Raw genomic sequence first — 26,793 nt, 5'->3', positions numbered from 1 at the left:
CCTGGAGTCCGTACAGCTTATATATTCCATAGATATGTATCTCCTGATTCTCATCATAGAACCAGGGAGAAAAGTGCAAGGGCAGTGAAGTGAAGTCAAGTTTGTCAGGACAATAGTTTAGATAAGAATTGCAACATGTTAATAACCAATGCAGAAGAGCCTGATGGAGACAATTGAATCAGACAGGTATTGGCATTTAGACTCTCCAGGCATGTGCAGCGAGTGCTCAGACTGAACCATCACTTCCACTAATGAAAAGTCACATTATCCCGTGTGTTTCTCAGACGCCCCAGGCAATCTGCTCCCACACACGGCAATATTGGCACAGTCTGACCATCACCAGCGCAATCCATTACACTTGTTTGGGCCTATTGCTTCTTGGTTGAGTGGCCACTCCTGCTGCCAGAATATTATTTGTATTTATTGAAGGAATCTCCTTGTCTGTCACGTAACTTTAAGAATCGGATGTTCTTTTCGATGGTTCATTTTATAATAAAAATCAGTGAATGTTGAGACAGAACTTGATTTTATTAGGAAATAAATAGCAGTTGCTGGTTATTCTGAGCCTGGGTGGCACCGTGCTTCTCCTGTAGGTTACATACAAGTGATATACACAGAGTATGGATATAACTACAGATCAATATTATACAGTATGTTGGGCATTACATTCTAAGCTTCTGCTCCTCTTACCTGGGACTCAGTTGGACTTACAGGGACAAATTCTAGAAAAAGAAATGTATAAACTCCTATAGCATATATCCAATCCAATCCTATAACATATATCCAATCATTGGACAGAACCCAAAGCTTAACCTTTTCTCAATGGAAAACTATATCTTAAATTTTACTGAAAACACTTTAATTTGACCAATTTTTAAATCTATTTTGCTGCCATTACTGCCTCTTAGCCTGAAGCCTTATGCCTTTATATAGTCACAGAACAATCCCTCAGTGACTTCTAATATCCTTATCATTTACAGTAGGGGGTACATTATCCCTTATAATACATGAGTGATACTCAGAGTTCCCTGTATAACTCAGCCTGCAGCCTTGTGCCTTTATATGGTCACAGAACAACCCCTCAGTGACTTCTAATATCCTTATCATTTACAGTAGGGGGTACATTATCCCTTATAATACATGAGTGATACTCAGAGTTCCCTGTATAACTCAGCCTTGTGCCTTTATATGGTCACAGAACAACCCCTCAGTGACTTCTAATATCCTTATCATTTACAGTAGGGGGTACATTATCCCTTATAATACATGAGTGATACTCAGAGTTCCCTGTATAACTCAGCCTGCAGTCTTGTGCCTTTATATGGTCACAGAACAACCCCTCAGTGACTTCTAATATCCTTATCATTTACAGTAGGGGGTACATTATCCCTTATAATACATGAGTGATACTCAGAGTTCCCTGTATAACTCAGCCTGCAGCCTTGTGCCTTTATATGGTCACAGAACAACCCCTCAGTGACTTCTAATATCCTTATCATTTACAGTAGGGGGTACATTATGCCTTATAATACATGAGTGATACTCAGAGTTCCCTGTATAACTCAGCCTGCAGCCTTGTGCCTATATATGGTCACAGAACAACCCCTCAGTGACTTCTAATATCCTTATCATTTACAGTAGGGGGTACATTATGCCTTATAATACATGAGTGATACTCGGAGTTCCCCGTATAACTCAGCCTGCAGCCTTGTGCCTTTATATGGTCACAGAACAACCCCTCAGTGACATTTTATATCCTTATCATTTACAGTAGGGGGTACATTATCCCTTATAATACATGAGTGATACTCAGAGTTCCCTGTATAACTCACCCTGCAGGCTTGTGCCTTTATATGGTCACAGAACAACCCCTCAGTGACTTCTAATATCCTTATCATTTACAGTAGGGGGTACATTATCTCTTATAATACATGAGTGATACTCAGAGTTCCCTGTATAACTCAGCCTGCAGCCTTGTGCCTTTATATGGTCACAGAACCCCTCAGTGACTTCTAATATCCTTATCATTTACAGTAGGAGGTACATTATGCCTTATAATACATGAGTGATACTCAGAGTTCCCTGTATAACTCAGCCTGCAGCCTTGTGCCTATATATGGTCACAGAACAACCCCTCAGTGACTTCTAATATCCTTATCATTTACAGTAGGGGGTACATTATGCCTTATAATACATGAGTGATACTCGGAGTTCCCCGTATAACTCAGCCTGCAGCCTTGTGCCTTTATATGGTCACAGAACAACCCCTCAGTGACATCTTATATCCTTATCATTTACAGTAGGGGGTACATTATCCCTTATAATACATGAGTGATACTCAGAGTTCCCTGTATAACTCAGCCTGCAGGCTTGTGCCTTTATATGGTCACAGAACAACCCCTCAGTGACTTCTAATATCCTTATCATTTACAGTAGGGGGTACATTATCCCTTATAATACATGAGTGATACTCAGAGTTCCCTGTATAACTCAGCCTGCAGCCTTGTGTCTTTATATGGTCACAGAACAACCCCTCAGTGACGTCTAATATCCTTATTTAGTAGGGGTACATTATCCCTTATAATACATGAGTCAGTGATTATCATATCCTTATATAATTTAAACAGGTTGATTACCCTTTATAATATGAACTATGAGATTCGGTCCACCCTGCTTCAGTAGGGTTAAAGGTTTTCAGTTAATTAAAGTTGTTCTGTTCCAATTCATGCTATAAATATTATATATATATAAAGGTAAAGGTCCCAGAGGTGGATATATATATATATATATATATATATATATATATATATAATACACAAAAGCCATGAATATCTTGTAAATTATATCCTTATAAACGGTGAGTAGTGATGTCATCAGTTATAAACGGTGAGTAGTGATGTAATTTCTGTCACATGACTCACTAAAATTTGTGTATTATAATAAATAAAGTACCCCCAATTGTAAAATATGAGGATATTATAAGTTACCTCGGAGTTCCATGACCTGTATAAAAACACTTGGCCTTCGGCCTCGTGTTTTTATATGGTCATGAAACTCCTTGGTAACTTATAATATCCTTATATTTTACAAGAGGGGGTACTTTATTCACTATATATATATATATATATATATATATATATATATATATATATATATATATATATATATATATATATATATATATATATATATATAGTCAACTACAAGATTCCTCTGCACTCAACCCATTATCAATATATTTAAGACAGCGACATTTTGTGCATACTGCTACTGAAAAATGCCTTACCCTTTAAACAACACAGGGATTGTTTGTCCATATATTGCAATATATTTAAGCTGAACAACTACGTCACAGTCATCCCATATCTGGCCAGTCCTATGCTCAATTTTCATCTGATTCATTAAGAATTCAATTGCTTAATTATACATTTTATAAAGGGACTAAGTTTTACCTGCAACTTACTTGCTGCTTTCAAAGTAAAACTCCCAAACTTGGCTGCCCTTTTATTAGACACCAGTGGGATCACCTGACTATAGCTGGGAGGGGTGGGAGCTACAACATGGAGCTGGTCACTGCTCCTGTATAACTATAACAAACAAGGGAAAGTTGTGCTCACCACTATTTTTTAAAACCATTAAGCGGGGGTGCAATGAGGCTGTGACCACAAAATACATATAGTCAACTACAAGAGTCCTCTGCACTCAACCCATTATCAATATATTTAAAAAATAGTGGTTATATATATATATATAAATATAGAACCCATGTCTTGTTGTTTGCAATTAGAAAAATGACTTTAAAAATAAACCGTTTTCTCTCTTACATTGGAAGGAGGGGGGATTACTTGGAAATCTTAATCAAACTTCTGTAATTGGGTTGAGGTTGGGATTTGTCTTGTCACCAATTAACTGTTTTTCTACTGGAAATTATGTGCCTGAAAATTCATTGCTCTTTTCTTAATTGGAAGTGCGGTGATTTGCATAAAGTTGTTGGAGCTTAAATAAGGCACGTGAGATAGAAGGGAAAAGAGAGACTCGTCTGATGACTGTCAGGGTTAGTGAGGGCTGATTTATAATCTATGATCTCAGCATTTAGTTTGAGGCTTGTCGTAGCTTCCTTTGTTTCTAGATTGGCCTGAATTCACCTTAAAAGCTCTCTAGTGTTCTAAGCCTCTTGGGATAATTAAGACTTTCAGGTGATTTGAGCCCCATGTTTTCCAATGGCTAAAGGACCCCTACGTGCACTATTGGAGGTGCCATTATGATTGTGGTTTAGAGAGGCATAACTAGATATTACTGGGCCCCACAACAAATTAATTTTAGGGCTCCCAACATATCCAGAGATTGCCCTGTGTTTATCAATATATGTTGAAATTGATCATTAATTACGGTCTCCTATACCTCCTGGGCCCCAATTTTCCTACCTCCCTTAGGCTCACAGGGCAATGCAAACCCTCCATCATATTGTTCCATTGGGACGTGATGGATTCTGGGACTTGAAGTCCCTTTGTTTTCTTGAGAATCTGTTCACCACCCACTAGAGGGACTTTAAGTCCCAGAATCTCTTAATTCACAATAGAATAAGGAGAAGGAGGAGTTGCATTACAATATAAGCCTAAAGGGGGGGTCTATGATGCTGGCGGGGGGGAGCTGATGATCTTTGGGGGGAGGGTTAGAGATTTTTGGGGTAAGGCTATGATGTTCTGCAGTTTGATAGGATTTGTCTGGTTTTACAACCTCTGAAAACCAGGTGGGAGGTTCTGAACTACATAACCCCTCAAAAACCAGGCTAGTGATGATGCTACTGTCTGTATACTTCCTGGAACCATTTTCCTACAGTACCTCCCTTAGGCTCACTGGGTCATGCAAACCCTCCTTCATATTGTTCCATTGGGACGTGATGGATTCCCATCCCTCTGTTTTCTAGAGAATCCGTTCACCACCCACCAGAGGAACTTCAAGTCCCAGAATCTCTTTAGAATTGAACAAGGAGAAGAAGCAATTGCATTACACTGTGAGCCTAAGTGGGGGACTGATCCCAGCAAGCACACAGACTACCATGGCTTCCTTTCAATCTGTGGAATCAGGTATGCCTGTTTGAAAATATATATTTTGGGCAGTCCAGTCCATTGACCAGATTAAAGGGGAAATTGCAGAATACTGGCTCAGCTTTAAACGGGGGAACACATCCCATCACAAGGCCCCAGGACCAATTTCCACATCTCTATGTTTATATTAACAGGCAGATTTCTCAGTGGCTGCGGTAAACTCACACATGCATAGCACAGCGCTATTTATCAATATGAGTTCTATTAGGGAGTGAGACCAACCCCAGCCCAGCAATCTGTCATTTTCTTGCCAACTGCCGGCTGTATCTCAGCCTCATTAATTGCTTTGAAACCCAGTGATGCAAATGGATATTTCTTATTTTGGATGTTTACCATAGCCCTCCGTGTAAGGGGAAATATTAATCTGGAAATTGGCCATTGACAAGTGGAGAATAGATAGCATGGCCATTAGCTAACCAAGGTAGTAAATCCAATATATTGGCACTGGGGAATCGGGTCAGATCTCAGCTCTTCTCTCTAATTTAAAAATAGCCTTTTTTGTAAATTCCTTTTTATACCTTTCTTCCATTTTTCTTGCATGTTGGAGGCGGGGGATACGGGGAAATGAATTACATAGCCATCACAGAGCAAATATATTTCCTGTTTAAGGGAAATTATGGAAAACCAGGAGGAGGGAGCCTTAAGAAGGGAAAGATGCCTTGAGACTTGTAAACTATAAATTAAACTGATTATGACAATAAGCAGCAGCAGCAGTGACTGGGCAGGCTGGGTATGTGGGATCCAGCCAAGCTCAGTGGAATAAATTGTATCCTGCCGACTGCGCCAATAACTCACTCAGACATAGAAACAAAATGCTGCTTTTAGCTCTAGCCATTGGGTAAATGACAGTTATAGGTGACAAGTCAGGACATAAATATAAATAGCAGACTAGGGAAGGAAGTGCCGCAATTGCATAGCCTCTTCCAACCACGAGACCCTTTGAAACCCAACATTTATAATGGCATCACACATCCCATATAAATTTTCCCTCTACTCTCCTTTTTCTTTTTCTCCCTTGGGTGCAAATTCACTAAGATGCGAAGTTGCGCCAGGCGCAACTTCGCCGCACTTCGCCACACTTCGCCAGGCGTAGTTTCGCCAGGGCTCCGCAAATTCACTAAAATCCGAAGTTGCGCACAGGGGTATCGTAAGGTTGCGAAGTTGCGATAGCGTTGATTCGCTATATAAAGCGAAGTTGCGCTAGCGAAGGCTAATTTGCATGCGGCGCGAAATTCAAATTTCAATGGAGGAACAGGTATCTGCACTACAAATGCCTAGAAAACCTTCAAATCAGCAAATAAAAATGTTATTTTGCCCTACACATGTGCCCACTGTCTAGGTAAGTTGCCATGAGTCAGGAAATGTTGGGGGGAGGAAGGGGAGCCCCAAAAAATTTTCGATCTTTTTCAGCCTATCAGCCATCATGTAGAAAACACGCCAGCGTTTTTTGGGACTTAGAAAAAAAATGGACTTTTTTTGAAACAATCCCTATCTACTCTATTGCGCTTCGGTAGGTCTGAGGTGGCGAAGGAAGTCTAGCGTAAAAGGTAGCGTTCAGTACACTGCGTGCGTTAGTGAATTTGCGTAGTTTCGTCGCTAGCGAAGATTCGCATGGCGTAAGGTTGCGAAGTAACACTAGCGAAACTACGCCAGCGTTCGTTAGTGAATTTGCGCAGTAGCGAAAATGCCAAACACTAGCGAACTAACGCTAGCGTTCGGCGCTTCGCGTCTTAGTGAATTTGCCCCTTGGTCTTTGTTCTCCCTCCCTTCCTATTTTTCTCTGATTCTTTTCTCTCCTACACGTGCAACTAACCTCATGTCATAGGATGATAATTATCCACTCATATTTTTCGCACCTTATTTCTCGTTACCAATAAAGAGGAATTAGGTTTAGGACTTGACCATTACAGCCCTAATGGCATGGGCTTAGTTAAAGGATAAGTAAACCTTTAAAATAAGTGAAGGTAAAATTGATGATTGAGCTGCTCCAAAAAATGTTTGAATTTACATTCATTATTTGTTTTGATTCCAAGATATTAAGGGATACATGTACTGTTAATATGAATGAATTTTGTTACAACAGCGCCACCTGCTGGTCAGTTTCCCACCAGTCTGACCACCAAGTAGTCAAGGAAGTTGTCAGGAGAAGAAAGAGGCTGATGTTCTTCTGCTTAGGAATATAATTAGAAACCTCTTTTAGCATCTTCTGTCTTTATCTAGTCCTTACAGTCAGCTTCTCCTGTAACTATTCTTGATGCCTAAAACATTTCTCCTCTGCTCCATCACTCTCTCTCTCTTCCATTTCTCATTAGCTTTCTTAATTTCACCCTTTTCCCTTCTCTTCTATACCTTTCTCTCTTCTGTTCTCTGCTGTGTGTTTGTGAATAACTCCTGGCTCCGTGGCTTAGGAGATGTAACTGCTCCTGTTTTGCAGTTGCTCTGCCCCTCGAACACCATCTATTGGTTTGGCAGAAAACGTAGGAAACGGAGCACCAGAGGACGCCAGGTGTAGTTAGTTAAAAAAAGTAGAAATTTATTTCAACATTCTTTAAAATCCAAATACAGCGTGCCCAGACTGAGTAGGGCCATACGCTCAACGCGTTTTGTGGTTACCCGCCACTTCATCAGGAGCCCAACCATTATCCACCTATAAAGTTCTGCAAAATCTCAGCTTTTATGCTCTAGTCCTGTCCTGCAAATTAAAGTACCATGTTCCTGTACCTTAATTGCTCCTTTCCCTGGTTCCCTTACATACATAACTTGAGCCACTACCCAACCTGTTTGGCTTGTTCCTATGTCTATAACTTTCTGATACACCTGATTGTGCCTGACCCGGTCCATTGTCTACTTTGTTCCACCAACTACCAATCTACAGGTATAGAACCTTGGACCTGTTATTCAGAATGCTCAGGACCTGGGGTTCTCTGGATAAGGGACCTTCCTGTAATTTGGATCTCCAGACCTTAAGTCATTTATACTGGAATTAAACCCAGTAGGATTGTTCTGCCGCCAATAAGGATTAATTTCATTATTACAAAATTGATTGATTATAATGGAGTCTATGGGAGGTGGCCTTCCTGTAATTTACGAGCTTTCTGGATCACGTGTTTCTGGATAACAGATCCTATACTTGAACTACCTTATTCCACTACCAGTGTTGCTCTCCTATATGGGGCGCTGTTTGTTCATTTTGTCTACAAAAATACAATCTGTATACAAAAATATCCCCAGTACAAAGAATGAACATCTCTTGGGGTACATATGTGATTGTGGCCATATTCACTGGTAGAAAATATACAAAAGAAATATATCTATTGAAAAAAGAGAACAATCAAATTTGTGCACAAAAGGGGATATGAATAAAGCAATTCTGTAAATTTTCACAAGCATTCGGTCTCACAAATATGGTTTGTAGACAAAATGTACTTGGAACAAACGGCACCTGTAGCCCTCTCATTCGGTTTTGACCCCAATTCCAAGTTTTGGGAAAAACTGCATTTACCTTTTACGTCTGCTTTATACCTTTTTTCACTAATTTTGTCCTTTATCTAAATTTCTGTACCCAGTTTACACTTTTGTAAAAGTTGAGACAACTTAAACAGCAGGATGGACCTGTATTAGGGTCCCACCCCATTGGTTAAAACCCTCTACAGTATAAAATACATAGGTCAGATCCCCAGACTCCAGATGTAGGAAAATATTCATCATATGAATACGAAAGATCCCTATTGACTCATCATATTAGAAGAGCATCAGGGAGCAGTAAATGTCGCTTCGGGAATATGAAATAGTTACATTACGCATTGGAAAAGAGAGTATTATAATAATCCACAGCAGAAGGGCCTGTTGGATATTTACCATGGAAACTGTCGAGATAAAATGACTTTTCATGTAATATGAAATAGATCTAGTGGAGCACAGTAGGTCAGTTTATAATAAGGCTAATAACTGGCTAAAAAATCCGCATGATTGGCTGTAGGTGCCCATTCTCTCCTTTCTATGCAAAAGAAACACTATTAGAAACTACCCCACATCTCTTAAAGGGACTGTTCGCCTTCAAGTATGACGTAGAGAGGGATATTCTGAGACAATTTGCAATTGGTTTTCATTTTCAATTATTTGTGGTTTTTGAGTTATGTAGCTTTTGATTCAGCAGTTTGCCATTTCAGCAATCTGGTTGCTACTGTCTAAATGACCCTAGCAACCATGCACTGATTTGAATAAGAGACTGGAATAGGAATAGGAGAGGCCTGAATAGAAAGAGGAGTAAAAAAAAGTAGCAATATCAATAAGGGGGTTATTTACTAACATCCCATAATTATAATAAAAAAAAGCTTGACCAAACTCCCATGACCGATTTTGCCTTATTTATTAATAAAAAACAACTCAGATCGGGGGAAAAAAAATGATAAAATTGAGCGAAAACCTCGAAACAAATTTTTAAAACCTTTTTTTTCCCTAATCGCACAATTTTTTCAGGTTTTTGAAAACCCCAGATTATAGGGCTAAACCCAGAACAAACACACAATGTCTTCAAATTGGGATAGGTACATCTCCCATTGACTTATAGAGGACCTCGTCCAGGTCCCAGATGGTGAATTTTCCATAGGGATGCACTGAATCCACTATTTTGGATTTGGCCAAAACACCTAATCCTTTGTGAAAGATTCGTCAGAATCCTAATTTACATATGCAAATTAGGGGTGGGAAAACTTTTTGTGCTTCCTTGTTTTGTGACAAAAAATCATGCGATGTCCCTCCCTGCCACTAATTTGCATATGCAAATTAGGATTCGAATTTGGTTCTGCCGAGCAAAATGATTCCTCTGAAAATGGCAGAATCCTGGACGAAATCTGAACCAAACTCTGGATTCGTTGCATCCTTAATTTTCTAATTCGGGGCTTTTTGCAGCATCGGGGTATAATAAATCTCAAAAATTTTGTGGTTTTTTTCTTTTCATAAAAAATTCAAGTTTTTGCCCCAAAAAATCCAGATAAATTTCAAGGTTTAGTAAATAACCCCCTAAATGTGTAGCCTTACAGATTATTTGTTTTTAGATGGGGTCAGTGACCCCCATTTTAAAGCTGGAAAGAGTCAGAAGAAGGGCAGCTGAAAAGTATTAGTCATTCTATAAATTACTAAAAGTTAACTTAAAGGTATACCGCCCCTTTACGTAAACACAAATGTATGCAATTGGTAATGAAAGTCATATCAGTCTGTCCTTGGCTGTTGCCTGTACTGCTGGTTCTGACTACATGCACCCACAGGTCATAGCTCCCATTCCCACAATGCCTTGTACACTTTTGCTTCTCCTTCTCCGCAGGAGGGTGTGCCTTGCAAATGGGTTAAAATAAAAACATCTTTAAGGGCTCTTACAGACAAGCGTTTGAAGCTGCACTCCCCTGCGTTCCGTTTTTATGCGTTCAGCCGCAGGGGAGCGCAGGAGTAGACGCATTCAGTTTTTTTCAATGGGGCTGTACTCACACAGGCGCATGTAGGTGACGAACGCAGGAAAAATGCAGCATGTTGCGTCTCAACCTGCGTTCGTCACCTACATGCGCCTGTGTGAGTACAGCCCCATTGAAAAAAACTGAATGCGTCTACTCCTGCGCTCCCCTGCGGCTGAACGCATAAAAACGGAACGCAGGGGAGTGCAGCTTCAAACGCTCGTCTGTAAGAGCCATAAGAATTTTGATAAATTAGTTAGTTTTTAGTTCATTGTACAATCTTTATTCTCTGAGAGCCAATGCTCAGTCTCAACCTTGTTTTGCAGTGTATGGTGCAAAAAAGGAGGAAAAAGAGGCATCATCCTCGGCTCTATTTGCACTGCTGTTACTGACACCGAGTCCCAGAGGTTGTTAATAAAGTCCCCCGCTCCAGACTGACACCCGCACTCACTGAGTCAATATAATGAGTTTCACACTGACCTTCGCTTTTACAGTTTCACTAACACACTGGGCTAATTTGTAATACACACAGTCTGTCAGTGTTCTCTCCTCTGCTTTACTGAACGACAGATATTTGTCTCTGTCCTTATATATTAGGTACCTATCTAGTGCTACCAATCCCTATTTCTGTAGGGAAATGAGAGAGAGCAGACAGTAACCCTTCCAACACTTTCCTCTTGTCTCTCCTTATATATTAGGTACCTATCTAGTGTTACCAATCCCTATTTCTGTAGGGAAATGAGAGCAGACAGTAACCCTTCCAACACTTTCCTCTTGTCTCTCCTTATATATTAGGTACCTATCTAGTGTTACCAATCCCTATTTCTGTAGGGAAATGAGAGAGAGCAGACAGTAACCCTTCCAACACTTTCCTCTTGTCTCTATCCTTATATATTAGGTACCTATCTAGTGCTACCAATCCCTATTTCTGTAGGGAAATGAGAGAGAGCAGACAGTAACCCTTCCAACACTTTCCTCTTGTCTCTCCTTATATATTAGGTACCTATCTAGTGTTACCAATCCCTATTTCTGTAGGGAAATGAGAGAGAGCAGACAGTAACCCTTCCAACACTTTCCTCTTGTCTCTATCCTTATATATTAGGCACCTATCTAGTGCTACCAATCCCTATTTCTGTAGGGAAATGAGAGAGAGCAGGCAGTAACCCTTCCAACACTTTCCTCTTGTCTCTCTCCTTATATATTAGGTACCTATCTAGTGTTACCAATCCCTATTTCTGTAGGGAAATGAGAGAGAGCAGACAGTAACCCTTCCAACACTTTCCTCTTGTCTCTATATATTAGGTACCTATCTAGTGTTACCAATCCCTATTTCTGTAGGGAAATGAGAGAGAGCAGACAGTAACCCTTCCAACACTTTCCTCTTGTCTCTATATATTAGGTACCTATCTAGTGTTACCAATCCCTATTTCTGTAGGGAAATGAGAGAGAGCAGACAGTAACCCTTCCAACACTTTCCTCTTGTCTCTCTCCTTATATATTAGGTACCTATCTAGTGTTACCAATCCCTATTTCTGTAGGGAAATGAGAGAGAGCAGACAGTAACCCTTCCAACACTTTCCTCTTGTCTCTATATATTAGGTACCTATCTAGTGTTACCAATCCCTATTTCTGTAGGGAAATGAGAGAGAGCAGACAGTAACCCTTCCAACACTTTCCTCTTGTCTCTGTCTCTATATATTTATTAGATTACAGCACAGTAGATGTGACCATCATTACACCAGGTACTGACATGCCACAGGGGTTATTGTGCTATTTTTGTTAAAGGGCAATTAATGTGATTATCTTGCAGGTGGAAAATGATGTTGAAATGAAATTGAATTTTGTAGGCATTAATTTACTGAACGCTCCCTATGCAAATGAAACACTACGTTATAATTAAGGGATTTCAATTACTTGGGAGTGGGGGGAAGTCCAAACCTCTCTGATGGTTCTGCACTGGAGGATTTGTCTGTCTGGTCTCCATTAGTTTTATCTGACAGCCTTAAAGGGACAATATTGGCAAAAAAAGTGTATTTTAAATTGCAGTTGACTAATATCTAATTTTACCTTTATTGTTTGATTTTTACAGTTTCTGATATTTGCCTTCTTCTTCTGACTTTTTCCAGCCTTCAAATGGGGGTCACTGACCCCATCTAAAAAGTAAATGTTCTATAAGGCAACAAATGTATTGTTATTGTTACTTTTTATTACTCATCTTTCTATTCAGGCCTCTCCTATTCATATTTCAGTCTCTTATTCAAATCAATGCATGGTTGCTAGGGGCATGTGGGCCCTAGCAACCAGATTGCTAGAAGTGAGCATTCCAATGCTCTCACTGACTGGAGGTTGATCTAGATGTGCAAGAGACTGCTAAATATTCGACATGTTCAGCTAGATCTCAGACTGTTCTGTTGCTTTGATCGCCTGTCACTAGTGATTGGTGAATTTCTCCCGTTTTGTTTTCCCCAAAAAATTCACGAATTCCAGCGAAATTCGAGAAACATCTAAATATTCGTAAAATGCATTGAGGTCCATGGGTCGTCAAAATTTGGATGCCTGTCAATTTGGACTCCTGCGACAATAGTTATAACCATATATAAGCATTAAAGTCAATCAGCGTCCAAATAATTTAGACGCGCAAAAATGTTTATGTGCGGGGCTATTCTGACGCAGGCCCTACATTTTTTTTCGATGTGGCGGATTTTTCGCTGGCAAATTTTCACGGCAGTTTTGTGAATTAATTAGCTGGTGTTGAAAAGCAGAAATTCGCCGCAAATTTGCGCCAGCCGAATTTATGCGCCCATCACTATCTATCACCTCTGAACACTTAAGGCAATGAGTGACCATTCCCTTTATTTTACACGGATAGACATAGCAAAACATTATTACTGTGGGTTATGGGTCACAGCAGATACATCTCAGGAGACAGAACTCAAGATTCTTCTTGCACAACAGAATGCATCGCAGGGAGGGGATCCGTTATCTGGAAACCCGTTATCCAGAAAACTCGGAATTACAGAAAGGCCGTCTCCCATAGACTCCATTTTTTCCAAATAATCCGAACTGATTTCCTTTTTCTGTGTAATAATAAAACAGTCGCTTGTACTTGATCCCAACTAAGATATAATTAATCCTTATTGGAGGCAAAACCAGCCTATTGGGTTTATTTAATGTTTATATGATTTTCTAGTAGACCTAAGGTGTGAAGATCCCTTATCCAGAAAACCTCAGGTTCCCATCATTCTGGATAACAGATCTCATGCCTTTAGTAAGAATATTTTAAAGGTACTGGGTTGTCAACGAAAGGCCGTCAATGCCAGAGTTCTGGGCACAGTAGTAGAGGCTCTACAGACTCTAAGAAGGCATCTTCCCAGGGTTTCCTCAATAAACAGAAGCTTCTAATTAAGAGATTGATAGTTTTTCATGAATAATCAGACCCAATGGACGTATTATTCAATACCCAGTGGCCTCCCTAGCCCTACTTATGACCTTCCCCATGATATATGGTCTTTCTTCAATGCTGGACAATATCTTCATCAATACCCAGTGACTCCCTTTGACCCTGATAATGGCCAATCTCTTCATTTATTTTATTTAACGTATTCAACATATTGGCATATTGAACATTCTCTTCAACGTACAGAGGCCTAATTAGCACTCACCTGAACCCTTGATATAATTTGTAATTATTTCATTACCCCAGATTCCATGCCGGAGCTTCTGTTGCCCTTGGCAAGACAAATAATGAATCAAAGATAATAAACAACATGATCCTGAACCCAATTAACTAATTAAGTATCGAGGGTCATCCTGGTTAATTCAATGTCTACATCATTTTCTAGTAGACTTAAGATACAAAGATCCAAATTATGAAAAGATCCATTATCCGGAAAACCCCAGGTCCCGAGCATTCTGGATAACAGATCCCATACTTGTAAATGTTGTATCCTCTACTAAATTTGTTCTTGGGGGACAAAGTTATAGTATTTTTTTATCATCAATTTATATTTCTCTCAACTGGAAATATTACATGTTGTTATCCCTTTTGCAGGTAGGGGATGCGTTATCGGAAACCCGTTATCCAGAAAGCTCCGAATTACGGGAAGGCCGTCTCACATAGACTCTATTTTATCTAAAGAATCCAACTTTTTACAAATGATTTCCTTTTTCTCTGTAATAATAAAACAGTCGCTTGTACTTGATCCCAACTAAGATATAATTAATCCTAATTGGAGGCAAAACCAGTCTATTGGGTTTATTTCATGTTTATATGATTTTCTAGTAGACTTAAGGTATGAAGATCCAATTTACAGAACGAACCATAATCCAGAAAAACCCAGGTCCCGAGCATTCTGGATAACAGGTACATGTATAGTTAACTCTCTATTTAAAATTATGGAAAGACCCGTTATCCGGAAAACCCCAGGTTCAGATCATTCTGGATAAAAGATCCTATACCGGTATATGTTGGATCCTCTACTAAATTTGTTCTGGGGGGACAAAATTATAGTATTTTTTTATCATCAATTTATATTTCTCTCAATTGGAAATATTAATTGTGCTTATTCCTATTGCATTTTCCATGGCCCCAACTATTTGCAGTTTCAGCTTTGCTTAAGACTCTATTATTTTCTGGCCTTAGCCTTATTATCTTCAACTAGTAGTATGAGCCAACCTACGGATATTTTTTAAATAACCTAAATTGAGAGTTAACTATACATGTACGGGACCTGTTATCCAGAATGCTCGGGACCTGGGGTTTTCTGGGTTATGGATCTTTTCCGTAATTTGGATCTTCATACTAGAAAATCATGTAAACATGAAATAAACCCAATAGGCTGGTTTTGCCTCCAATAAGGATTAATTATATCTTAGTTGGGATCAAGTACAAGCGACTGTTTTATTATTACACAGAAAAAGAAAATATGAATAAAATGTAGTCTGTGAGAGTTTGTCTGTAATTTGGAGCTTTCTGGATAAAGGGTTTTCCGGATAACAGATCTCATACATGGACAGGATACTGTTTTATTATTACAGAGAAAAAGGAAATACTTTTTAAAAATTTGGATCATCTGGAGTCTATGGGAGCTTTCCGGATAACGGATCCGATACCGGTATACCGTTATAATAAATCTTTTTTGTTGTTTCAGAATGGCCAAAGCCAGGCAGGTTCCTTTTAAAGCCAACAGGGCATGACGGAGGCAGATTTCTACGCAGTTGGTTCCATGTAAAATCCCAATCGCCTTTAAATTAAATTTGGATTACCACTATGGGGCAGATTTACTAAAGGGCGAAGTGGCAAACCAAAATTCGCCAGCATTACCGCCCGCAGGTAATTCGCTGATTTACTAACGGACGCAGCAGGTGTCAATTCGCTATCGAAAGAGACAGACGCTAGCGCTCATTCACAGTCTATCACCAGGCGAATTTTTGCTCTGGCGAATGGACGTTACTCCGCAAATTTACCAAGATGCGGGTTTTACTGAATGTTACCTCTTTCGCCAGACTTGCCTTCGCCAGCTCAGACCAGGCGAAGATCTTCTGTAATGTGATGGATTTGCTGCAACATATAATATAATATAAAGACGTCCATCCAACTTTAAATTTCCAGCTGTCTGCAAATTAACCTGAGCGCAAGATCTCTATCGAATTAGCAGAAATGAGCTCTAGCGCATCTTCGTATTGAATTGCTCGCATTGGCGAAGTCAGGCTAGCGAAAAGTCGCCAGCGCTCGACAACCCATGACGAAACTCCGCATTTTAGCGAATTACCGTTGTCTGAGTGAATTTTCGTCTGGTGAAGTGTGGTGATGGGTGCGAACTGGTCGCTGGCGACTTTTCACCGGTTAATGAATCTGCCGCTATGCCTTGCTCTAGTTAGTGACGGAGAGCTGACACTCCAGCAGGGGGAGAGAAAGCCATAGTGGAAGAGGAGGGCGATGCTGAAAGGATTCCAGAGTGATATGAAAGAAGAAAAAAACCTGTTAATTATAATATCAATAACACCAACTCATGTCTCTCTGCACTTATATAATAATAACCTTTCCTATGGAGAAACTGACGCTTTCTGCCCCTTTCCGGAAGGGTAATTACAAGGCACCCACTGTGCTGCCGGCTGGCGAGAGGAATAATAATTAAGAGACACACTCAGCAAAAGAGATGTCACAATCAACCTACATCAGGGTCAACAGAGTGGCCACTTTATATATATTTATATATTTATATATATATTTATAAAGGGAGAGGATATGAGGCACGGGGGAGAGGTAGGCATTAGCCTTTTTTCCCGCCTGCTCTCCCCACCCGCAACTTTACAATGCAGGCATCCGACATCCGGGTTCAACTTTTATAGACGCCTTTTGTGACGTCATCAGCAGGGCGGGGCTATAAAAGGGTGGAGTGCGGTTGGAGGGAGGGCGGATATCAGATACGTTATTTTAGTATGTTATAGAATGGCTAATTCAAAGCAACTTTTAAATTGGTCTTCATAGTTTATTTATTTATTTATATATAGGTTTTTAATTATTTGCCTTTTTCTTTTGACTCTTTCCAGCTTTTGAATGGAGGTCACGGACCTCGTCTAAAACAACACAAATGCTCTGTAAGGCTACAAATCTAGGGGGTTATTTACTAAACCTTAATTTTCTTTTGGGGCAAAAACTTGAATTATACGTTTGGGGAAAAAAAACATGAATATTTATTATACGCCAAAAAAAGCCAGAATCAGATCTGTCGAGGTCCTGTATAAAGGTGGCCATACACGGGTCGATAAAAGCTGCCGACAGACCGTGTCGGCAGCTTATTGGCCCGTGTATGGGGGCCCCCGACGGGCTTCCCCGATCGAGATCTGGCCGAAAGTCGGCCAGATCTCGATCGGATGGGATTAAAAATCCCGTCGGATCGCGGCCGCATCTGTTCGTTGATGCGGTCCCGCGATCCGACCGCCCGTTTGGCGAACGCTAGGATCCGATCGTTGGGCCCTAGGGCCCACGATCGGATCAGCCCGATATTGCCCACCTCAAGGTGGGCATATCGGAGGGAGATCCGCTCGTTTGGCGACATCGCCAAACGAGCGGATCTATCCGTGTATGGCCACCTTAAGTCAATGGGAGAGGCACCTAGCTCAATTTGACATTTTCGTGGTCTGCTCTGGTTTTAGCGTGGAAACTTGTTTTTTTTTGTGTTTTTTTTTTAAGGGTGGGTTTCGGGCAAAAAAAATTGTGTGATTCAGGAAAAAATATGCAATTTTGTTTTTTCGCTTGATTTTATTTAGTTCTTCCGCGATTCATTTGGGTTATTTTATTAATAAATAAGGTCAAATCAAACATGGGAATTTGGATTTTTCGTAAATAACCCCCTTATTGTTACTGCTACTTTTTATTGCTCATATTTCTATTCAGGCCTCTCCTATTCATATTCCAGTCTCTTATTCAAATCAATGCATGGTTGCTAGGGGAATCTGAACCCTAGCAACCGGATTGCTGAAATTGCAAACTGGAGAGCTGCTGAATAAAAAGCAAAATAACTCAAAAACCACAATTAATAAAAAATGAAAACCAATTACAAATTGTCTCAAAATATCCCTCTCTACATCGTACTAACAGTTAACTCAAATGCAAACAACCCCTTGAAGAAACTAAATAAAGATCTGCACCTGGGTGTAAGTAAGGAGAAATGTGTCAAATAGGAAGAGGTAGATGGGCGAATAAATTCGGCAGACATGAATTTCCGCGTTTCGCTGCAAGCAAAGTAAACTGCATCGACAATTCGCTGGGGAAAAATCCGCTGCGTCCAAAAAAATTGTTGCGCTTCAAAATTATTTGGACGCCCATTGACTTTGCCAATTTTTCGACCATTTCGCACATTTTTTGGCAAAACGAAACTGCACAGATTTGCCCTTCACTAGAGGTAGAGCCTTTAAACCATGTCTTACTTCCCCTTTAAGATCAATTGCCATGGGAATAGTATTTGCCATATTTCCAGTGAATGAATACATTTAATAATGATTACAAGCTTGCGTAAACAGAAATAAGCAATCGCATCTCAGACGCATAAATAACCGCATGCAAAGTGACACAACATTGATTATTGCAGATTTATAGAGTCCTGCGCCGCATCAAATCCTTAGGAAAAATGCTGACCAGCAGGGGATAGATATGAAATGTGTGGATAGCGATGATTTTGATGGATGCGGGTAATTGTGTGTTCTGGAATAGTCTATTACTGCCTTTCCCCCCTTATCACTCCTGCCCTCAAGGAGATACAGTGAGTTCCAGTTCAGCAGCACATGGAGAGCTTTGATCTGCTGAAAGATGGCCACAAATCTGTGACTATATAATACTTAAGTGATACAATAGAAGACTATTCTACTGAAGCATCAAACCTTCATGTTCAAAAATGGGCTTCTGTTCTCTAGTTACTCCAATAAATTAACAAGTTAAAGGGGATGTAAACTTCCTGACCTGGTATGCATCCCCATGTTCTTTTAACGGGGTTATTCACCTTTAAATGAATTGTTAGTATGGTATAAAGAGGGATATTCTGAGACAATTTGCAATTGGTTTTCATTTTTTATTATATGTGTTTTTTGAGTTATTTAGCTTTTTATTCAGCAGCTCTCCAGTTTGTAATTTCAGCCATCTGGTTGCTAGGGTCCAAATGACTCTAGCAACCATGCACTGATTTGAATAAGTCGAATGGGCCCACCGGGATACCAGGAAAACTCAGGTGGGCCCTCATGCTGTTAAACATTTCTATGAGAACAAAGAGGCTAAATAATAATGGAATAATAGATTATAGTATGTAAAGAAAAGAGACAAGGAGAATAGAGGTTGAGTGAGGAGAGGAAGAATAATAGTACTGAGAGTGGGCTCCTGGTCTAAGGTTTTTTTTGGGTGGGCCCCTGTTCTAAGGGTTTTTTGGGTGGGCCCCTGGTCTAAGGTTTTTTGGATGGGCCCCTGTTCTAAGGGTTTTTTGGGTGGGCCCCTGGTCTAAGTTTTTTTCGGTGGGCCCCTGGTCTAAGGTTTTTTGGGTGGGCCCCTGGTCTTAGGGTTTTTTGGGTGGGCCCCAGGTCTAAGGTGTTTTTGAGTGGGCCCCTGGTCTAAGGTTTTTCTGGGTGGGTTCCTGGTCTAAGGCTTTTTGTGGGTGGGCCCCTGTTCTAAGGGTTTTTTGGGTGGGCCCCTGGTCTAAGGTTTTTTGGGTGGGCCCCTGTTCTAAGGGTTTTTTGGGTGGGCCCCTGGTCTAAGTTTTTTGGGTAGGCCCCTGGTCTAAGTTTTTTTGGGTGGGCCCCTGGTCTAAGGTTTTTTTGGGTGGGCCCCTGGTCTAAGGTTTTTTTGGGTTGGCCCCTGTTCTAAGGATTTTTTGGGTGGGCCCCTGTTCTAAGGATTTTTTGGGTGGGCCCTGTTCTAAGGGTTTTTTGGGTGGGCCCCTGGTCTAAGGTTTTTTGGGTGGGCCCCTGGTCTAAGGTTTTTTTGGGTGGGCCCCTGTTCTAAGGATTTTTTGGGTGGGCCCCTGTTCTAAGGATTTTTTGGGTGGGCCCTGTTCTAAGGGTTTTTTGGGTGGGCCCCTGGTCTAAGGGTTTTTTGGGTGGGCCCCTGGTCTAAGGTTTTTTGGGTGGGCCCCTGGTCTAAACACTGGTGGTTCCCTAATCCTTGTGGTCCCAAACTCCCCTGATTTAACCTCGTATCCTGGACCGTTTATATATCAGCACCGACTCTGCCCTCATTGGTGAGATGTTAGAAATTGGGGTAAGGGTTAGAGTCAACCGGCAGCAACGATGAGCCCTGCGTTCCCAATCTGACATTGCTCATATTGGCCTATTTTGTCCAAATGCATTTAAGTCAATGGGCGCCCAAATGTTTTTGTTAGTGATGGGCGAATCTGTGGCGTTGCTCTTCGCCGAAGAATTCGTAAATTTCCTGAAACACATTGAAGTCAATAGGCGTCAAAATAATTTTGACGCATGACAATTTTGACGTGAGCGACAATTTTTATACACACGACTATTTTGTCCGAATGCTTTAAAGTCAATGGGCGTCCGAATAATTTTGACGCGCACCAATTTATATGCGCACCACAGTTTTGACGTGCAGCCATTTGTTATTGTTGCGCCAGATTTTCCGCCATCGAATTTTCAATCAAATTTATTCTCTGGCGGCGAAATGTGGAAATTCGTCGCAAATTCATGCCTGGTGAATTTATTCGCCCATCCCTACGGAGGTTATTTATTAAACTCACGAAAATTCTGGATTTTTTTTTAAATTAAATCGAACTTTTAAAAAAATCACACATTTTTCAGAATTTAATTAAACCCCGAGGATGGAAAAGTCTGAATCTGAAAATCCGGCATCTCAGACCTGTCGAGGTTGCATATAAGTCAATGGGAGAAGTCCCAATGATTTATTGATGTGCGCTGGATTTCGTGCAATACCCCCAAGTTGGTGGGCAAAAATCAAACAGTTTTCGGTTGAAAAATCTGAAAAAATCGTGAAAATTTTAATTTTTCTCCGCAATGTTATAAATAAGCGTAAAAAACCTGAGCCGATTTGTAGCAGAAAATATTGAGATAAATTTGGACTTTGATAAATAACCCCCTAGCTGTCACATCTGTTACTGGAGTGGGCACCACAAACATTTCCATTTATGACCTTTTTCTGGGAACAGTTTTGTTCAGAATGTGCTCCAGATTGATGCCTCCCTCGTATATACACCCTCATATATACATAGGCACCTTTAGGAGAGAATAGGGTCAAACTGCTCTACATTTGCAATTATCCTGGTGACCGTGAATTTCATTTGCGTCCATGGTATTCAAAGAAAAAAAACATCGAACCCTGAACTCTTCGCCAAACTGCCACTTGAAGGACAGCGGAACACTAAGGGGTTAACCAAGGATTCATATTATTATTATGGAGATAGCTTCAGCTTGGCTTCCGTGAATAAATATTAGGCTACTTGAACATGATATCAAATTAGTAAAGGACGTCCAAAGTGTTTTGGAGTCAATTCTGTTAAAGAGATTGATGATTTTTTTTGGGTTCAGCCAGCTGGACTTGCTCCTGTATATTTATAGGGTGCTATGTAGGACACGGTTCTTGAGGGTGGAAATGCACATGCATGGATGAGATCTGCCAGTTAATTCAACACTTACTTGTTTCCTGGAGTTGCCGGTGTTCTTATTGCCTTTACCAGAAAGTTTAATGGAGTTATAGGGCTTCCCATAATGTTTGGAGCTCATTTTGTTCAGATCCTGAGGGTTAGAAGGTAAGGGATTCATGAACAATATCCTGGCTATGAGACCATACAGAACCGTGGCCAGCACCAGAGGTATCACGTAGAAAATGGTGAAATCCAAGAAGTAAATGGGGGTGTAGAGGTTTCTGGAGACTCGGTAGCCGCAGTTAACTTGGACGCCGTCGGCAAACTTGACTTCGGTGATGTCCACCAGAAAGAACCACATGACGCAGTACATGGAGGTGAAGACCCACACGAAGGCGATGATCTTCTTGGCTCTGGACACGGTGCAGATAAATTGGGCTTTGATGGAGTGACAGATGGCGATGTACCTCTCCACGGTGAAGGCTGTGATGGAGCAAGCCGAAATGTTGATGCCCAGATACTGCAGATAAGTTATGCAGAGGCAGCCCACATAGCCATACACCCAAGAAGCCACCACTTCGGAAATGTTGGGAAGCCCGGCAGCCAGGAGGACTATCAGATCAGCAATGGCCAAGCTCACTAGGTAACAGTTGGTGGGGGTCATCATATGTTTGGTTCTCAAGACCACCAAAACCACCATGATATTGCCGGCAATTCCCACTCCGCAGATCAACAGGACAAGGGATATTGTAACCACTTGCACCTCTAGGGCATTCTGGGGCATATTCCCAATGGTTTCATTCATCCCCGTGGCATTGACGGGCGGCATTCCTATGGACAATGTCTGGTTTTCCATGTCTGCCCAATAATCGATTCTTTTCTAGAGAACTGTCTAAGAGTCAAATCCACGTGCCCCTGCGTTGGGATGAAAAGGCAGTTCCTCAATTCAGCCCCAAAAGTATCTCTGGTTAACTTTTCCTTTTGCACAGAAATTCTACCTTAATCTACCCCAAAACTTTTTCTTATTCCAGCAGGCAGATACGAGTCAATCAGGCAGATTAAGTAGGACAGTGCCGGAAGCTTCAGTGTTGTCTGGATAGAGAGAAGAAATATCAAGTAGAAGGCGTGAAGTGCAGCTTCCAAATCAAGAGACAGCAGTGAGATCCAGTAGAAGTCAACTGTTTCTGCTTTGTCTTCTTCCCAGTTGTCTACCTGCTGCTGCTGCTGCTCCTGTGCAGAGAGAGAGTGGAAAGTGCTGTTCAGCAGCGGAGCTCATCAGCACCATAGACAGCTCCCAAGGCGCAGAATCATCTCTGCTCCAGCCCTCACATCTCTGCTCCAGCCCTCATGTCTCTGCTCCAGCCCTCACGTCTCTGCTCCAGCCCTCACGTCTCTGCTCCAGCCCTCATGTCTCTGCTCCAGCCCTCATGTCTCTGCTCCAGCCCTCGCCTCCAATAACTGAAAAGGGGGGACTGGAAAAGAGTGGCAGGACACCTGCTTGGCTTAACCCATCAATCACTGCTGTGCTAAGCACAAGTGTCAGATATGCACAAGTGTCAGATAGGCAGGAGCCTCTCAGGAGAGTGGATATAAGATGAAAGGACTGCGCCGGGCAAATGACATTCTGATATACACAGTCTCTTTCCCTTTCATTGGACACACTGGGAAATTGGTTATTTATTGGTGCGGATATGTTGGGAGGAAAATGTAAATTCTCGGATGTATGAACCTGATGGGACTTGTCAGATGATGTGTGTATACCTATAAATATATATATATATATATATATATATAGTGATGGGCGAATAAATTTGCCAGGTGGCTAAATTTCTGTCGAAAAAAAGTCGCTCGCATAAAAACCGCCAACATTATTCAGACGCCCATCACTATATATATATAACTGTCACCAGGGGCGTAACTACAGAGGAAGCAGACCCTGCAGCTGCAGGGGGGCCCAGGAGGTTTAGGGGTCCCATGAGGCCCTACTTAATGAGCATTTTCAATATATATTGGTAAAACAGGACAACCTCTGGATATTTTGGGGGCCCTAAAATAAATTTGCTGTGGGGCCCAGTAACATCTAGTTATGCCACTGACTATCACACTGTGTATAGTAAGGCAAGATGTCGGGAGAAGGAGCTGTAACTGTCACACTGTGTATAGTAAGGCAAGATGTAGGGAGAAGGAGCTGTAACTGTCACACTGTGTATAGTAAGGCAAGATGTCGGGAGAAGGAGCTGTAACTGTCACACTGTGTATAGTAAGGCAAGATGTAGGGAGAAGGAGCTGTAACTGTCACACTGTGTATAGTAAGGCAAGATGTCGGGAGAAGGGGCTGTAACTGTCACACTGTGTATAGTAAGGCAAGATGTCGGGAGAAGGGGCTGTAACTGTCACACTGTGTATAGTAAGGCAAGATGTCGGGAGAAGGGGTTGTAACTGTCACACTGTGTATAGTAAGGCAAGATGTCGGGAGAAGGAGCTGTAACTGTCACACTGTGTATAGTAAGGCAAGATGTCGGGAGAAGGGGTTGTAACTGTCACACTGTGTATAGTAAGGCAAGATAGTGGGAGGGCATGGTGCTGTCATTTTCTAAGGAAAGATAATATGGGGAGAATGATGGCACAGAGTGTGTATATGTTGAGTAAAATTGATGAGTTGTGATGTGACACTGTGTATATAGTAATAGTAAGGCAAGATGGACACAGGGCAAGTGGCTTTAAGATAACATTGTACTGATAACATTTTATTTCAGTGCTGACTTCTCTGCGCCCTGCACCCATTTTTGATCTACAATTAACCATCGGCCATTTCCAGCCAACCCCTGCTGGGAGTTGTAGTTCTGTAACAGTTGGAGGGCCTGTCCTTGCCATTGCTCCAACGCTATATCTGCCACTTTCAGCCATATTTTCCCAGCACGTTGAGTATTTATTTGTTGTTCTATATGTATATATACTGTATGCTGTATGTCTATGCACTGGAAGCCTGCAGGGAGTTGTTGTTTTTTTATTAGAAATTTGAGTCATTCGCAGTTGCTGATTGGTCCCTTAATACCTACTGCTGCCATAACTAATACCTACTGCTGCCATAACTAATACCTACTGCTGCCATAACTAATACCTAGTCAGCCCTTGGTGAATACGATCCCTGGATGATTTGTCACACTGAGAATCGGTCACGGAGGAGACAGATCAATGTAAATGTCAGATATTTTATTTGAAGAACTTAAAAAGGGATTTACAACTATGTCTGGGGCCCTAAATAAATGTCCAATCAGTTTAATGGACTTTATGTGATTTATAGATCAGTCTCTATTCTATTGGCCTTTGTTTCTACATTAGAGATCGGAATGGATTTTTTTATGGGTTTGTCACCTATTTTTGCATCATGCTCTGATTTAATATTATATTGGTGGATTTCCACCACTCAGAGACCCATTATAATTTAATACACGTCATGGTGATCTTCCTATTGGAGTTGGCTGTGGGTTCTGTCTTTGTGCAGCCTGGGAATATTCAAATATTTGGTTGGTGGACTGTTATGAAGGTTCTAAGACTCTGATTGGCTGTAGGCTGGTTCTGCTCCCTCCCATTTTAAAGGGTTTGTTCCCCTTTAAATGAACTTTTAGTGTGATTCAGAGAGGGATATTCTGAGACAATTTGCAATTGGTTTTCATTTTTTATTATTTGTGTGTTTTGAGTTATTTAGCTTTTTATTCAGCAGCTCTCCAGTTTGCAATTTCAGCCATCTGGTTGCTATGCTACAAATTCCCCTAGCAACCGTGCATTGATTTAAGTAAGAGACTGGAATATGAATAGGAGAGGCCTGAATAGAAAGACAAGTAATAAAAAGTAACAATAACGATACATTTGTAGCCTTAAAGAGCATTTGTTTTTTAGATGGGGTCAGTGACCCCCATTTGCAAGCTGGAAAGGGTCAGAAGAATTCAAATAATTCAAAACTATAAAAAAAAAACTAAGAAAACATGTTTATGCAGGCTTGTAATAAGTTAAATGCACTGGAAATATGGGAAATACAATTGATATTAAAGGTAGGGATGTACCGAATCCACTATTTTGGATTCGACCGAACCTCCAAATCCTTCGTGCAAATTAGGGGTGGGAAGGGGAAACATTTTTTTACTTCCTTATTTTGTGACAAAAAGTTACGCGATTCCTCCCGCCCCTTAATTTGCATATGCAAAATAGGGTTCGCCGGGCAGAAGGATTCGGCCGAATCTGAATCCTGCTGGAAAAGGCCGAATCCCGAACTGAATGCTGGATTCAGTGCATCCCTAATTAAAGGGGAAGTAATGAAAATCATTATTAAATGTATTCATTCACTAGAAATATGGGACAAACTATTCCCATGGCAATTGATATTAAAGGGGAAGTAAGACATGGTCATAGGCTCTACCTCTTCTTACATGACACATTTCCCCCTCCTTACAACCAGGTGCAGATCCTTATTTAGTTGCTAAAGGGGGTTGATCACCTTTAAATTAACTTTTTTAGTATGATGCAGAGGGATATTCTGAGATAATTTACAGTGGGTTTTCATTTTTTTATTAGTTATGTATTTTATTCAGCAGCCCTCCAGTTTGCAGTTTCAGCCATCTGGTTGCTAGGATCCAAATTCCCCTAGCAACCCTGCATTGATTTGAACCAGAGACTGGAATATGAATAGGAGAGGGTCTGAACAGAAAGATGAGTCATAGCAATATTAATTAGTTTAATATTTATTATACACAGGGAGGTACAAGGGGGGTCTTGATTCAAGTAGGGACTGTGCAGTCGGTTTCTTTAACAGGGACAAGGTGGGAAGACTGACATCAAGCAGCGTCTGTTTAGTTCCCCTTTAAACACACGAGGAGCCTGGGAGAATAAAGTAATGTACAAGGGAGTATCCGCATTCTAAATCGGATCCCCGCGGTCATTGGTTCTTTTCCATACGCAGCGTGTGTCACATTTGATGTGAAAATTGTGTTGTTCGGGGCAACAGGAAAATCGTAGGCAATATATGGGCCTAGAATTTCTCCTACAGAGGCATAAACTGTCATAGAGTCTGTTGTAATCTTGTATTGGGACCCACAGCTGGGAATGAGCCTTTACTCTATAATAAAGCGAAAACATACAATATTT

The 26,793-nt window shown here is 41.0% G+C and overlaps 1 protein-coding gene across 1 annotated transcript in view; it reads right to left on the bottom strand.

The window, feature by feature from the left end:
• The window catches only part of LOC108701986 (thyrotropin-releasing hormone receptor), a 29,685-nt gene extending 6,684 nt beyond the window's left edge, over positions 1-23,001 (bottom strand). The window contains exon 1 of the mRNA XM_018236994.2: positions 21,704-23,001. Within this exon, the coding sequence (XP_018092483.1) occupies positions 21,704-22,507 (804 nt within the window). The 5' untranslated portion in view covers positions 22,508-23,001. The remainder of the gene's footprint in view (positions 1-21,703) is intronic.
• Between the last annotated feature and the right edge of the window lie 3,792 nt (positions 23,002-26,793).

This window comes from Xenopus laevis, chromosome 9_10L (genome assembly GCF_017654675.1).
Source record: "Xenopus laevis strain J_2021 chromosome 9_10L, Xenopus_laevis_v10.1, whole genome shotgun sequence".
NCBI lineage: Eukaryota > Metazoa > Chordata > Amphibia > Anura > Pipidae > Xenopus > Xenopus laevis.
Note: the sequence above shows the minus strand (reverse complement) of the source record. Positions and strands in the feature narration are given on the sequence as shown.